The sequence below is a fragment of the Lupinus angustifolius genome, chromosome LG06 (assembly GCF_001865875.1).
Source record: "Lupinus angustifolius cultivar Tanjil chromosome LG06, LupAngTanjil_v1.0, whole genome shotgun sequence".
NCBI classification, from domain to species: domain Eukaryota; kingdom Viridiplantae; phylum Streptophyta; class Magnoliopsida; order Fabales; family Fabaceae; genus Lupinus; species Lupinus angustifolius.
The window spans coordinates 5,972,439-5,988,242 of NC_032014.1; the positions used below are offsets into that span (position 1 = coordinate 5,972,439).

Consider the following 15,804-nt stretch of genomic DNA (forward strand, 5'->3'; position numbering starts at 1 on the left):
CTAGAAAAATCATTACATTCAACTACTAAAATCAGGATATGTGTCTTGTTTTTTTTAGTTTTTAGATTTTTTTTATAGAAAATGATCAAATATGACACATATCATACTTTTAGTGGTCGAAAGAGATAACTTATCTCATAATATAAAGAGATATTTTGTATTATCTTATACCAAATTTTTGACTTATTATTCCACTATGTATCTATTTAAGTAAAATTTTAAAATAATCATATTCAAAAGTAGTACAAATTATTTGGCTGATACAACTATCCATACCACCTTACGGATTCTCCATCACTATATATACAAAATAATTTCTATCCACTCTCCATCTTTTTCCCATTTTCTCACATCACAAACAACTCATATTTTTTTATTATTTCTACCTCTGTTTTCAGCAGCATTGTCTGTAAAATAGAGAAATGAGTTATAGGTTCTCATTTTTCTTCTTCACCTTTCTACTTCTCCATTCTTCAACTACTAGCAATGCCATTGAGAATATATTAATATAAAGATTTATATACAATTATTAGATTATTTATCATTCATTTGTATTATTTTTTGAATAATCAATAATAATTAAAAATGAATATGAATGTTAAACTCATTGTATAAATCTCTTATACATTCGGTGCATGCATTTTTCTCTCTCTTTATTATTATTATTATTTATATATAATATAGATAGTATTATATTTAATTATGGTCATATTATTAATATTAAAGTTGTGTATAATTATTACCTGGATTAATGTGATATAGTAGAATATCTTAATTGGTATTATGATAATACATTCAAACATAACCTTCGTATTAATTTAAAATATATAAATAATGAATGACTAATTGATTTAGTGGTAAATGTTTAAAATTAATGTGATGAATTTGTTTTTTTATGTATAACTAATTGTATTCTATCACCTTACAAGTTACAAGTAAGAAATTAAGTTATCTGATGTAAATTTAACTATATGAATAAATGTAGCTCTTATAAATTGAATCTTTTGATTTTTTTACTTATTTAAAAAATTCATAGACTTATAATACTATATTAATGTTTTGTTAATCATGAATTTTGTATGATTACTATCTCAATCCATTATAACAATAGAATAAAATATTTCATTATATCACTAGAAAAATCATTACATTCAACTACTAAAATCAGGATATGTGTCTTGTTTTTTTTAGTTTTTAGATTTTTTTTATAGAAAATGATCAAATATGACACATATCATACTTTTAGTGGTCGAAAGAGATAACTTATCTCATAATATAAAGAGATATTTTGTATTATCTTATACCAAATTTTTGACTTATTATTCCACTATGTATCTATTTAAGTAAAATTTTAAAATAATCATATTCAAAAGTAGTACAAATTATTTGGCTGATACAACTATCCATACCACCTTACGGATTCTCCATCACTATATATACAAAATAATTTCTATCCACTCTCCATCTTTTTCCCATTTTCTCACATCACAAACAACTCATATTTTTTTATTATTTCTACCTCTGTTTTCAGCAGCATTGTCTGTAAAATAGAGAAATGAGTTATAGGTTCTCATTTTTCTTCTTCACCTTTCTACTTCTCCATTCTTCAACTACTAGCAATGCCATTGAGAATAACATTAAAACGGTCGTCGTTTTAGTGATGGAGAATCGTTCCTTCGACCACATGTTGGGATGGATGAAGAAACTCAACCCAAACATCAACGGTGTAACAGGCTCGGAGTTCAACCTGTTATCTGTAGACGACCCGAAATCAAGGCGGTTCATGTTCAAAGATAAGGTAGAATATGTTGACCCGAATCCGGGTCACAAATTTGACGCCATAAGGGAACAAATATTCGGGTCGAAAACCGCTTTCGTTGATCCAGCACCAATGAACGGGTTTGCCCAACAAGCACATTCAATAGATTCATCCAACAAAATGTCTGAGAATGTTATGAATGGATTTACTCCTAATAAGGTTGCTGTTTATAAGACACTTGTCTCTGAGTTTGCTCTCTTTGATAGGTTAGTACATGCATTATACATTCACTAATCACTACTATCTCAAGTTTTTCTTTCATTATCATTTATTATCTTAATTTATTTATTTATTTTTTAAAATATTGTCACTTTATGATAAGTATTTTAAAATTTGCTGGTATGACTAATATCCAAGGTAAGAGAAAAAAATAATTAATCAATAACTTATTCGATTTTCATAAGTCACTTTTTCTAATGATTTAATGAGGGTAGTTCAATTATGAATTCTTGATGAACAATTTGTATATGATAAAAAGTTGATTGCTAAATTTATAACATATGTCATATGCCAACTTGATGAGGATGATTCAACTAATTAAGTATGGTAGCCACATGGTCACATAAGGAGTACATATTTATTTTCCAATAAATTGTACTTCTACGTATGTCATAGAATATGATTTGTCAAAAACATAATTAGTTATTAATTTTTTAATTTAAAAATATATTTTCAACCAACTATAAACTTATAATATATGCATTAATACAACTTATGAAATATCAGATATAGACCAGTTAGATAAGTGACACACTAAGGATAAAAAGTGGTAGAATGATCATCATCATCTATTTTCTACATTGTATCACTTTCTTTTATAGTTTAATATAAAGTTTTTATATGGTGAATATATTATCTATTAATATTTATGTTACTTTTAGAGAAAAATGTATGCATTAATTCATTGATTTTTAAGTATAAGATTTTACTTTTATGTTACTTCTGTGAGTAGATAGATTCTACATTTTTACTTTGATTGAAGAGTTAGTTATAGTTAATACATGCTCTCTTATATTATAAAAACTATTATACTCTTCGTACATATACTATTTTCTCTTTCTACAATTTACACTAATAAATATATAAAAGTACAGGTGTTAGTAAATTAAACTAAAATTTTGGGTTAAATTACTTTGCTTTTGGTTGGTAAATTTTAGATAATGCTTTACAAATTTTGTGTGGATGATGCAATGTGCAAAACTTTCTAGACGAAATTTATGTAAGATAAGTGAGTCTAGATACTCTCCATTATTGGAGAGGCCATTACAAGTCAAGATCGTGACATGTGGCAACTCAAGATTTTAATTGTCATGATTTAAAACTATCAAATAATATATTTTTAAATGAATTAATTTAGAAAAGTAAAGGAAAAAATAAGATCCTCTCTTCCTCTTTCTCTCTTCCACTCAGATATGCTAAATCTAAACCACCGCCATGGCCTACATCTTGCTTTCTTACTCCAAACTCAAACCAGATCTTAATTTCATCGGCGTTATCTCTAACTTCCCCTTTTATCGTCGCTATACTGCCTTCCTCTTTTGCCGTTGTACTACTTCCCCCTTTTGTTCTTTTTTCTTCAACTTCTTTTTTCTTTTCTTTATGATGGTTATGACAAACATAGTTCAAAATGCTGCTTACATGATTACTTTTATAAGTTTTGTTGGGTTTAACATATGTGAATGCCGAAGAGAGAAGAGGGAGAGAGGATATGATTTTTTTTCTTTATATTGCTGAATTAATTCTCTTCAAAAATATATTATTTTACAGTTTAAAATCATGACCATTAAAATTTTCACTTGTCACGTTCACAATCTTAGCTTGGTATTGGCCTCTCCAGTAATGGAGAGGATCCAAACTCAAGATAAGTGTATGTTCGTGTGTCAACTCAAACTAATAATTTAATAGTGTTTTATGCAAAAAAAATTAAATGAAAAAACATTAAATCGTTTGTAACCATGCATATAAAATGAAGAGTAAATTGTATTTAGATTTGATTAAATTATATAAATCACATCATTTAAGTTAGTGTATTTATACTTAGATGGGTATAGTTGGAAGTAAATATAATATTTTAAAAATGAGAACTAACTAGTGTAATAATTAAGGTAAAAGTTAGGGGGATGAGTTTAATTATTTAATGCAGTGTTTTTTAGTATAAAAAATATAGAATTTTGTTGGAACGTTAATGGAAACTAATTAAGTGCATATATAGTACTAACAAAATAGCAACTAGGAGGTTTGTGTTTCATTTGGATCGATTTTTAAGCAAAAAATAATTCAATTTAAATACATAATAAACACGCGGTCTGGTCCGATTTGGTCTGTTTATATTAAGATGTACAGTCCAATTCGGTTCAAATATTATATGCGGTTTCGGTTTGGTTTGGATCGGTCTTTTTTATAAAATACTAAAATTGCACTTACATTCAAAATTCATAAAAATGACTAAATATTAAGCATAAAACAACAATAAAAATATTGTTCAACAACATTAAAATGTATGCAACAATAGCATAAGTAAACAACATCATAAAATAGTAGTAAATAATAAGACAATAGTAATAAAAGTATAAATTGGAAATATCAACGACAAGATATCAATAATAACAAGACAATAAAACAACAATATATCAATAACAACAATATGGATATTTACAACTTAATTTTAAAACTTAGAGTGTTCCACTGATGATTAATAACAATATTAATCATCTTCATTTGGTTGTGAGATTGATTTAAGTTCTAAAAAAGTGTATCAAATATAATCAAAATGATTTAGAACATAGCAACATATATATGTATATATATATGTGTTATAGAACATAACAAATAAATAAAAGTACAATTTTGGAGTTAAAACTTAAGATTAAATTTGGAAGACACTTGAAAATATTATACACTTAAAGTTTACATACTAATTTGGTCTAGTCTGGATCAGTCTAGATTGAAGAGGTGAAACTAGAATCCGGACCGGACCAATTGGTCTTTAAAAAATATGTCCAACACAATCCAAATACATTCGGTTTTTATAGTTTTGGTCTATTTTGGATCAGTTTTCGGTTTTATTTTTGGGCTGGTCTGAATTTAAACACCATAATAGCAACCAACCAAGTCAAACACTAGCTGATTTAGTATTTAATATTTTTATACGAAGGTAATGCTTATTTATGCTGATTTCATCTGAAAAAGAAATTAAAATCAGAATGTGTAAAAAGCAATTGTATTGTCGGTAAGTAAAAGTTAAATTATTCTCTTAGAAAATAGTTTGACATGATATATTATTATTTAACATTATATATGCCTATGGAGATTATTGTGTATATGTAGAATGAATTTTTCCCATTTTTGGATAGGATTCCGCACACCCATGTTAACATTAGAACTATTATTCCCCATTCCCAATGTAGAATGAAGATCATCCACCCTATTTTAGGTGTCATAATATCCTAATCTAATTAAAGATTGATATGTAATTAAAAAATAATCATAAAAACATAAAATAATTTTTGTATATTACTTTTTGAAATGTTACTTTTTGTATATTATATATGTTTATTTAATTTCGCCGATATACAATTTAGTTAATAAATTACTCCATTATACTAATATATCAATATCCTAACCTATTTGTTGTGGGATATGTTATTAATAACATTCACTCAAACTTTAATATTATTAATAGGTGGTTTTCTTCGGTACCAACTTCCACTCAACCCAACCGGTTATATGTGCACTCAGCAACTTCCCACGGCGCCACCAGCAACGCGGCGTTGCACCTTGTAAAGGGCTACCCACAACGTACAATCTTCGACAACCTCCATCAAGCTGGAAAAAGCTTCGGAATATACTTCCAGAATGCACCAACAACATTATTCTATAGGAGCTTAAGGAAGTTGAAGTACTTGACTAAATTTCATCAATACCACTTGTCGTTTAAAAAACATGCAAGGCAAGGGAAGTTGCCAAATTATGTTGTGATAGAACCGAGTTACTTTGACACAAAGATTCTACCAGGAAATGATGATCACCCTTCGCATGATGTGTACCGAGGGCAAATGTTGGTGAAGGAAGTGTATCAGACACTGAGGGCGAGCCCACAATGGAACCAAACCTTGTTATTGATAACGTACGATGAACATGGTGGGTTCTATGATCATGTTCCTACTCCTCTTCGTGGAGTACCAAGCCCAGATGGGATTCAAAGTTCTGAAAACTTCAACTTTGATAGGTTGGGAGTGAGGGTTCCTACCATTGCCGTCTCACCTTGGATTGAAAAAGGCACTCGTAAGTCTTTCTTTTCAACTTCTATATTTTTAATTCTCATGTAGCAATAATAAGGGATAAAATATTATTCTCGAATTGTTTTTTTGATATCAGTCTACAAATAAAAGATACAAAGTGAGAAATAAACATAGTTTGAAAAGTCCCATTAAATTTGACCGGAAAACTTTTGAAATTTTTTATTCATTATATTATAAACAAATATTTGACCCTCATAAAAATAATATATTGATGACATGTGATTAATTGAACAGGTAAAAAATTACACTGACTCTGACTTAAAAATAAAGTTTTACTTTAAATGTGATTACTTAATTTTAAGTTCAAATTTGATTATTGTTTACCTTCTAATATCTAATATAGGAATTTTAATAATTATATAAAATTGATTATAAATATGTGAATAACATATTCGAGTGTACTATACTTGTATAGCTTTCAATGTTGATCTCTTTGGTGGAATTTAACCATTTGTTTAATTTTAATGGTTTAAGAGTATCTCTATTAGAGAATTTTAATTTGATTTTCTTGAGTTTCATATATTATTTTATATTTATTACATATCCCTATTAATTAAGAATAATATTTATAAAAAATTCCATAATGACAAATATTTTTTTTTAAACATTACGATGTACTCACATTTTTTATATTTTATAATGCAAATGATATCTCTCATAGCTCATAAAAGAACATAATTAAGAAATAAGAGTCTCAACTTTCAAAAAGAATGATACTAGTATGCATATACAGAGATGCTCTAACTGTTGATGAATAAGTAGAATATTCATATTTCTAGTCTCTACATGAACTAATGTTTAGTAATATGTGCATCTACATGTTAATGAAAAAGGAGTCTCAACTTTCAAAAAGAATGATACTAGTATGCATATACAGAGATGCTCTAACTGTTGATGAATAAGTAGAATATTCATATTTCTAGTCTCTACATGAACTAATGTTTAGTAATATGTGCATCTACATGTTAATGAAAAAGTGCATACGTGTTATGGTGATGCAGTTGTTCATGGAGCAAAAGGACCAACACCAACTTCAGAATATGAACACTCATCCATTCCAGCAACAGTGAAAAAGATCTTCAATTTGCCTAATTTTCTGAACAAGAGAGATGAATGGGCTGGCACCTTTGAGAGTATTCTCCAGACCAGGAAAGAACCCAGAACTGATTGCCCAAGTTAGTTTCCTTCATCACATTGTATTATAAAATCCCATTTATGATTCAGTAAACACTAAAATCTCACTTCATATAGTATTAGACAAATGCTAATAAAACATAGTTAACTACCCACACTTGATAAAACTCATTTAAAGTGAACTTATATATCAGGTGAGTAGTTAGGTTTATCTACTATTAGATTGTTAGTTGATTAAAATTTCAAAGCAATTTAGATTGAATAAAAGTTAAGTGCATCTTTAGCTCAATCGAAAGGAGTTTTTTTCTAATGCCACATCTTTATTATGCACTTTGTTTATGCCTGCTGCTGGTGTTATTTTGGTACAGGGTATCTCCCAACCCCAGTAAAGATCAGGAAGAGTGAGGCTGATGAAGAAGCAAGCCTCAGTGAATTTCAGCAGGAGTTGATTCAGCTAGGTGCAGTGCTTAAAGGAGATAATGTCCTCACTAGTTACCCACATACAGTAGGGAATGATATGAATGTGAAGCAAGGGAAAGAGTACTTGGAAGACTCAGTTAAGAGGTTTTTTGAAGCAGGGCATTTTGCAAAGAAGATGCAAGTGAGTGAAGAACATATAGTTCAGATGAAGCCTTCTTTGACTTCAAGACCATCAAATTCACCAATAACAGACCCATAGAAAAACAAAAGGAAACATGAAACTTAGCAGGGAATAAGAATAAAAAATATACATATATGTATACAAAATTTGAAAAAGTATTGTTCTTTTCCTTAGAGAATAATGTCAAGTTATGGCATCTCCATCCATGATACACCTATATATTTTGTTTAAGTGGATTTCATTTAATATTTTAGAATTCTTTTGGTTGTTTTATTATGACATATGACATGTGTTTGAATACCAACAAATAACTTTCCATAAAAAAATTCTATCTTGAGAGCACATGCTTTTGTATTGTTATTCTTCACAATTCATCTTGAAGTAAAAATAATCACCACAGTATGTATTAAATGTCAACCAGCAACTAGAAAAGACCATAACACAAATGAAGCTTCAATTAAGGCAGTTGCAGTTTTGTAGGTTCAAGAAAAAATTACAGTATCAGCTTCTTCCTTTTAATTGAAAGTGACAAAGTAAAGAGGACAACTATAGTGAGATAGTGACAGCTGACAACATATATTCCTAGATTAAATTTGTGGCTTTAGAGTTTCATATCATAAAATCAATAGATTTGTTTTGTCATGTATGCACTACGTTGTGGACTTAAGATCAAGCCTCTTGTGAATGTGAACTCTGATGAACTTTGAAGCTTGTGGTTTGTCTGAGTAATGATTAATGATTTAACATTGTGGACGATGTTATATTGTTGTCTTGGCGGCCTTTCGAGCGAGTATAATCCAACAAAGCAGACGATAGAACACAAAGAATCCTATCATGATTCCCACATTCACCCACCTATTGTCCTTTTCAAGTCCTCTACTCTTGAGCACATCAAATCCAGTAATCAAACATTGAGATCCCTGTGTTGTATGTTGTGAGAAACACTCATGTCTAACATTCCAGTACTCATTCGTGAGGAGCGCATCCAGAGGGTACCTATAAAGGGACACATAATACATGAAAAGCCAATATTTTGGAATGCTCTCCTTCGGTATGAAATATCCGGAGAAGAGGAAGAAAGCTCCAAGAACAGTGCAGATGAGGGAATTCCCAGAGATGAAATCTGGAGACACTGCGCTTAAGAAGAGTACTAGAGAACTCGCCATGAGTACGATGAGCCAAACCACGAAAGTGAAGAAGGTGAAGGCAGTGAGGGAAGGATTGAGTCCTACAATCCAATACACAGGAACTGCGAAAAGAATAGATACTACAAACAAGAAAGGAAGGAATACAAAAGTGTTGGCTATCATGTAAGAAGAGATTCTATAGGCTCCTCTTGAAGACTCTTTCATTAGAACACATCTTTCTTGAAGGTATATTGGAAGTGCTTCAACTGTAGAAGACAAAAGAAAACTAAGACTAAATGCAAACAGACCTAACCTTTCTGCAACTCCCCCTTCATCATTCCTTACCTTTATGTAAACACTTCCTAGCCCAAATCCACCGACTAAGGCTTGCATTGTTCTTGCCAAGAAAAGCTGCTTTGTTCTATAAATTATCTTCCAAAATCTTGAGCAGAGAAACAATATCTCAATCAAGTTTGCATAGCAAAAACTGCTAAAATTTTCCCTCTTACAATTTGATTGGAGTCCTCCATTTTCATCTTCTGGCCACATAGGTTTTGGAAATGGCTCTTTTTTGTCAATGTTGGAGGAAGTTTCACGTTTTGAACTGGATTCTTCTAACCTGCATATAATCTCCATGGAAAATTCTAATGCATTTAGTTGTATTGGAATTTGAAATCCCAACTTACTTATGGCTTCCTCAAGTGATTCTAGGCTACCATTATGAACAACTGAACCATGGGAGAGGATCAAGAACTTCGAAATGTAGTGCAATATTCTGTAGCTGGGTTGGTGGATTGATAGAACCACTGTCCTTCGCTTCGATTTAACCATTGATGACAGAAGCTCTATCACATGGAGAGCTGAAGTGCTATCTAGGCCTGATGTTGGCTCATCTAGGAGTAAAATTGGAGGATTGTGAATCATATCAACTCCAATTGATACCCTTTTCCTCTCACCACCAGATATCCCTCTATTCTCTTTATCCCCAACAAAATTATGTGCAACATGAAAAAGGCCTAGCTCTTGCATCAAGCTTTCTACCCTCATTTCTCTATCCTTTGGTGTCATTTCTTTTAGCCTAAACTTGGCACTAAACAACAAAGTTTCTTTGACAGTTAGAAGAGGAAGCAAGTTGTCCTCCTGTGCCACAAAGCCACATATCTTCCTCAACTGAGCTGGACTAGTCATTGGCTGATCATTGATTGAGATGCTATTAAGATTGAAGTCATTATCTTTTACCCTTCCCGCGATTACCCGAAGAAGGGTAGACTTCCCTGTGCCACTGGGCCCAACAACAGCAACAATCTCAGAACTTCTGGCAACAAAGGAGACTGACTTGAGTATAGTTATTGGTTTGGGTTTTCTAGTGAAGTGACAAAATGGAAAAGGAGTGGAGTTATGTGGGTGCAAAGTATAGGAGAGGTTTTTGATAGAAAGCTTGTATGCAGTTCTGAATGATGGTGGTGGTGAATGGTAGAAAGAAGAAGAGGGACTGGTGGAATATTCAGGAGAATTAGAAGTTGAAAAGAGTATTACAGAGTCATCTTCATTGCTAGGTGGTTTCAAGCATGAAGCCATTGTGTGGTTTTGATTATTCTATGTGAGAAAAGTGAGCTTAAGAAGGCTAAATTTTAAGGGGGAATTGTTCAAGTCAAGAAGAAATGGAAGTTGTAACAACCAAGTTGAGTGTATATTGTTGTATGTGATGACATGTTTGGTAGAGGTAGGTTATCAAATGAGACCTTTGGAGTTTGGACTATTCTTGCATTCCTCTCATGCCATTTCATATTTTACTAACCAACTTTCTTGCTAGATTTCCAAATTCATGTCAGCATGGAATTCTATTAAATCAGATAAGTTTGAATAGAATGACCAAAGAGGGAAGTTATGTAAACACACAAAACTTGGTAGATGGTCTGATTTATACTTGTGATGATGCAGTTGCCTAGTTAGGTGAGGACAAGGTAGAAGATCATAGCTTAAATAAGCAGAACTATAATGAAGGTGCAAGACTACAAGGTTAAAGATAGTATAATATCATACAGCAATAGTACAATACCATTAATTACATCAAAAAGGTATAATTTCCCGTATGGGCGCCATCGAAAGACAGAAAGAGGTAAAATACATAAACAAAGAACCATACAACTTCATAGTTATAGTATAAAGTATTATTTTTGAGACAATAGTTACATATCATGGCTTATCAGTAACTAAAAGCTTTGTTGATAATATACCTCTTTCAAGTTTAAGGATTAAATGGGACATCGTGGAAAGTTTAGGGGGTGTTTTTGAATTTTCTCCTTAGTTTATTTGACATGTACAAAAAATAAATCTCAAACCATTTTTAAAAGAGGAATCTTATAATCGTATATAATAATCTCATTTGAATCGTTAGAAAATATTTTTTACAAATGTTCAATTCATATAAGTAATACTTATTAAGTGGATAAACACTAACCATTGAAATAGATTATTTCAATACTCCTAACATATGAATAATTTGATAACAAAAATGCATATAATGATGGAAAACTATTCACAAGTGTAATATTTAAGTTGAAATTATATAAAATCTTTATATTTTTATTTTTTTTCTTTTGTACTCTCATTCACACTTATTTTCCGTCCTTTTAAATCACCTGATCAATTATTTCTCTATCTTTTTTTTTTATATTTCTCCTTCACACTCTAAAAGGAGGTGTACCGGAGTATAGTATCATTTTTCTTATACATATTTGTTTTTAATTATAAAACATTCACATGACTTTCCATAAATTAAAGTGTTAGTTTTTCTTGTCATTCCTTCACTTTCATGCAGTATAGCAACAAAATTATAAAATATGAGCAAATTTTCATAATTTTTTACCTATTCCTCAAAATTGAATCTTTTGAAAGGCAAAATATATCATTTTAGATAAAAATGAATAATGGTGATAAATCAATGAATTGAATGAATTTAGATTCTAATAAATAGATGAAAAGTTGTCCATCAACCCATATAAATTCATAAAATATATTTTAAATTATTCAATTCTTCTATATCCAAACTTAATAGATTAATTTCAATTCATCCATGAATTTTAGATGTGTTGTACTCCAACCATTGTTAGGTTCCACCACCCAATCCTTATAATTTTCTCCCAAGCAATGATATTATGAAGATGTATTCTACTCACTATTAACATTACCACTCCAGATCATGGTATTATCCAATCCCTCACATATTGGAATTGGATGAGCATAAATTTGGTCCACTAGCTCCTCAAACATAGGTGTGTAGATAAATCTCAACTACAATTATTCCAAGCATTTCTAATTCTTAGGTGTGTATCAATAATATAGACACAATCTGTCAGACTACAATGCTTACTCTCTTCTATCCAATTATCATGTGGATATCGAACCCAAACCTATTCTCTAGTGAAAGCCCCTTCTTAGCTCATTTTTTGCCTTAATAATTCCCTTTCATGTGTATGAACAATTCCTCCTAATAGTGACATCCATAATGTGATCATTTCTAAGATACTTATCATGTAGAACTCTTACCCACAATTTATCTTCATTATACATGAGATTCCATCTCAGTTTCCTTATCATAGATGAATTCACAACTCTCATTTCACGAATTCTCATGCAATGATATGATAAAAAAGGAATTGAGGAAGAGTCTCCACTAAAGCTTGCGTAAAACTTGTTCGTAAGGCATTGTCAAAAAAGGCTTTATCAAAACGTTTAGAAATACCAATAGTACCATACAGACTTACTATCACGTAAACTTCTTAATGATAAAATCCAAGTCTATCAAGTTGGAATGAGACATAAGAAGAATGAATCTAGTACTCTTAACTTCTTAAAGTTGCCATTTTTACTTAATAGTCTCATTAAAGTCACCACTAAAATATACGAATAATGAATATCCACCACTAAAATATATGAATAATGAATATTTATTTTAGTCTTTGTAAATTTTTATGTAAACTAATTTGATCTAAAAATAAAAACTAGTATTCAAAATAGTCTATATCAAATTTTATAAAATATACTAAAAATAAATAATTTAAATATGAGAATTAGTTTAAGTTTTTAAAAATTTGAAGAACATAGTACATTTAAACTTTTTAAGGACCAAATTAGGTCTTTATATAATAAGGAATGAGAAATATTATTTTACTTGTTGGATTCTAGACACTTCCACGAAAATCTCGAATGAACCAACGCTAAAGTAACACGTCCTCATGGACGACTATTTCTAAGGTTTAGACTTTAAATGGTTGAATAAATTGACCATTTCGTCACAAAAGCATAATCTGATATCCTTTGGCTTATTATCTTTCTCTAAGACACATCGCCGCCGCCTTTGCCCTCTCTTTGCCTTTGTGTCAACCATGGCTCGCCGTAGCTCCGGTGGTAACTTCTCTATCCATGTTCTTTTTTCTTTTTATTTTCATTCTTAAAGCAACCCTTATTTCAAAACCTTAATTTAAACTTATCGTATCATCTTCCTTATATTTTCACACCTACCGAGATTTCTAGGGTTTGTTTTCAAAACATCAATTAAATCCAATGTTACATTACTGATAAAGTTTGGATCTTTGTGCCTCTATGTTGTATGCGTGAACGATTTGACCATTGAATCTAGTTTTTTAGCGGTAATGTTAGCTCTTTCTCTCCCAAATGATGGGAAATTGTGAGGGGCTTTCTGGGGTATTTTTTTGGCTTCACAAACATTTCATTCTTTAATATTTATACTATTCATTACTTCTGTTGATGTTTGTGTTGTGTTGCGATTATGTAGTATGTTCATGGTTATGCTGATGTAATTTATATGTTTTATCATGTTTGTAATGGATGTAGTTGGTTTTTTATCTGTATCACCAAACCCTACCGAAAAATGGTGATTTGGTCCAGAATACCAGATCTATACGTTCTCAACCTAACACACATGAGTTTCATTTTTTATTTCCTAATGTTAATAAAATGATGCTATATGTCTATTAAACTTTTGTTTATATAACGAATGTTATTTTAAGTAATGGTGTTCAAGACACATCCTGACTAGGCTCCCAATTTTCCGGGTAGGTTTGAGGTATAGAGATTGGGTCATGTATATTTCCTGGTTTAAGTTTGGATCACAACTTTGAGTTAGCCCAACCTAGCATGATGTCCACAACATTTCAAAATATTATTGTTTTAAAACATGTCACCCAACCCAACTCCCACATATGAAACCCCCAGCGTTTGGGGAATCTATGGTTGTGGAAACATGTTATTTTCAGTAATGGAATATTTTGATGGAAAGTAAGATTTTTTGTTTATAAATTTCTCATCTATGATTTTGTCTGTGCCTCTTTGTACTATTTTATGTTTGTTGCCATGCATGGGATCATTATACATTAATTTTTTTATGTGCGCTTTTGGATAACTTTAATTGTTATAAAGTTGTTTTCTAGTTATGTGTCCTTTTTAAGTTATTGCCTACATATGTAGGAAGATCTGCTCGTCCAGCTCCACGAGCAGCACCAGCTCGACCTGCTCCTCAGCCAGGTATTTGAATGTGATAACTTTCTACTTTTCAACATGTTGTGAACTACATTATTTTTCTGATGAACACTGTTGATATTTTTATGCAGTCAACCATGCTCCTCCTCCAGCTACTGTTCAGAGTGGTGGTGGATCTATTCTTGGTGGCATTGGTTCAACCATAGCTCAAGGTATATGTTATCTTGTAAAGGAAGACTAATGTTGCATTTTACACAGAACCATTTCAGTATTAATTGTCATATTCTCATGTGGTACCGAAATTTTATGTTTACGCTTTAATTTTGCAGGTATGGCTTTTGGCACTGGAAGTGCAGTGGCACACAGAGCTGTGGATGCTGTAATGGGCCCTCGCACCGTCCAACATGAAGCAGCTGGCACTGTTGATGCTGCCCCTGCACCCACTGCAAATACTTTTGGTGGTGATGCGTGCAATATTCATTCAAAGGCATTCCAAGATGTATGCTGTTTACCTAGTTTCTCTTTTTGAAATTTCCCTTTAATTTTAATTTTGAAATAGTTTTTTTTTTGTATATATTGAGTCAGTGATGTTAATGTTCATTTGGTTGCAGTGTATTACCAACTATGGGAATGAGATCAGCAAGTGCCAGTTTTACATGGATATGCTAGCTGAGTGCAGAAAGAACTCAGGAACCTCATTGAACGCATAAGTCCCTTTCTGCATTTTCTTATTTTTGAGTCTGCATCAGTGTTGTGTCTCCGATTGTTTGAATTACTTATGTGCCCAAGGATTAAATTTCAATAAATACCATTTATTGGATGATGTTGTCAAACTGAAATATCATCACCTAGCAATAGTTTGGCCTATTGCTTTATAACTGGTTGTTGTTTGGTTTGGAATTTTTCTTGGGATATACTTGTCTGTCTGCTGGTGCCTTGATTATGTTGGTTTTCTTTCACGAATCTAGATGCCTGAGGTTGGTTAACATTCCTTAGACACCACATTTGGTTTGAGCTTTATTCCAAACACAGCTATTTGCAACGACAATGTTTAGCTAAAAACGTAGGTCTAACAAAAGGACAAACAAGTTTTTAATATGAAAATGGAAGGGTGGTCTCAACAGTAAAGTATGCTTAAACTACTTTTCTTTTAGCCTTTGTTTGGAAGGGTAGAGATAGAAAAGAGGGGATAGAGGGAGAGAGAAGTTGAAGAGAAATGAAATATTTCTCCCATTTAGTTGAGAAGGGAGAGAGGAAAAAAGTAGGTGGGTACACATAAAGTTTATCAATTAACAGATAAGGATCTGTTGTCCCAAATGG

General features: G+C 31.3%; 3 protein-coding genes across 3 annotated transcripts; 2 read left to right on the forward strand and 1 right to left on the reverse strand.

The window, feature by feature from the left end:
- LOC109350830 (non-specific phospholipase C2-like) lies at positions 1,541-8,149 on the forward strand. The gene is made up of 4 exons (XM_019592138.1): positions 1,541-2,025; positions 5,502-6,103; positions 7,122-7,295; positions 7,623-8,149. Exons 1-4 carry the CDS (start codon positions 1,556-1,558, stop codon positions 7,931-7,933), a joined length of 1,557 nt encoding a protein of 518 aa, XP_019447683.1. The 5' UTR covers positions 1,541-1,555; the 3' UTR covers positions 7,934-8,149.
- Positions 8,251-10,768, reverse strand: LOC109349296 (ABC transporter G family member 23). Its single transcript, XM_019590047.1, has one exon. It carries the CDS (start codon positions 10,558-10,560, stop codon positions 8,614-8,616), a length of 1,947 nt encoding a protein of 648 aa, XP_019445592.1. The 5' UTR covers positions 10,561-10,768; the 3' UTR covers positions 8,251-8,613.
- On the forward strand, positions 13,250-15,411 carry LOC109349297 (uncharacterized protein C6C3.02c-like). The gene is made up of 5 exons (XM_019590048.1): positions 13,250-13,392; positions 14,473-14,529; positions 14,616-14,696; positions 14,814-14,983; positions 15,096-15,411. The coding sequence occupies exons 1-5, from the start codon at positions 13,371-13,373 to the stop codon at positions 15,192-15,194; spliced, it is 429 nt and encodes a 142-aa protein (XP_019445593.1). The 5' UTR covers positions 13,250-13,370; the 3' UTR covers positions 15,195-15,411.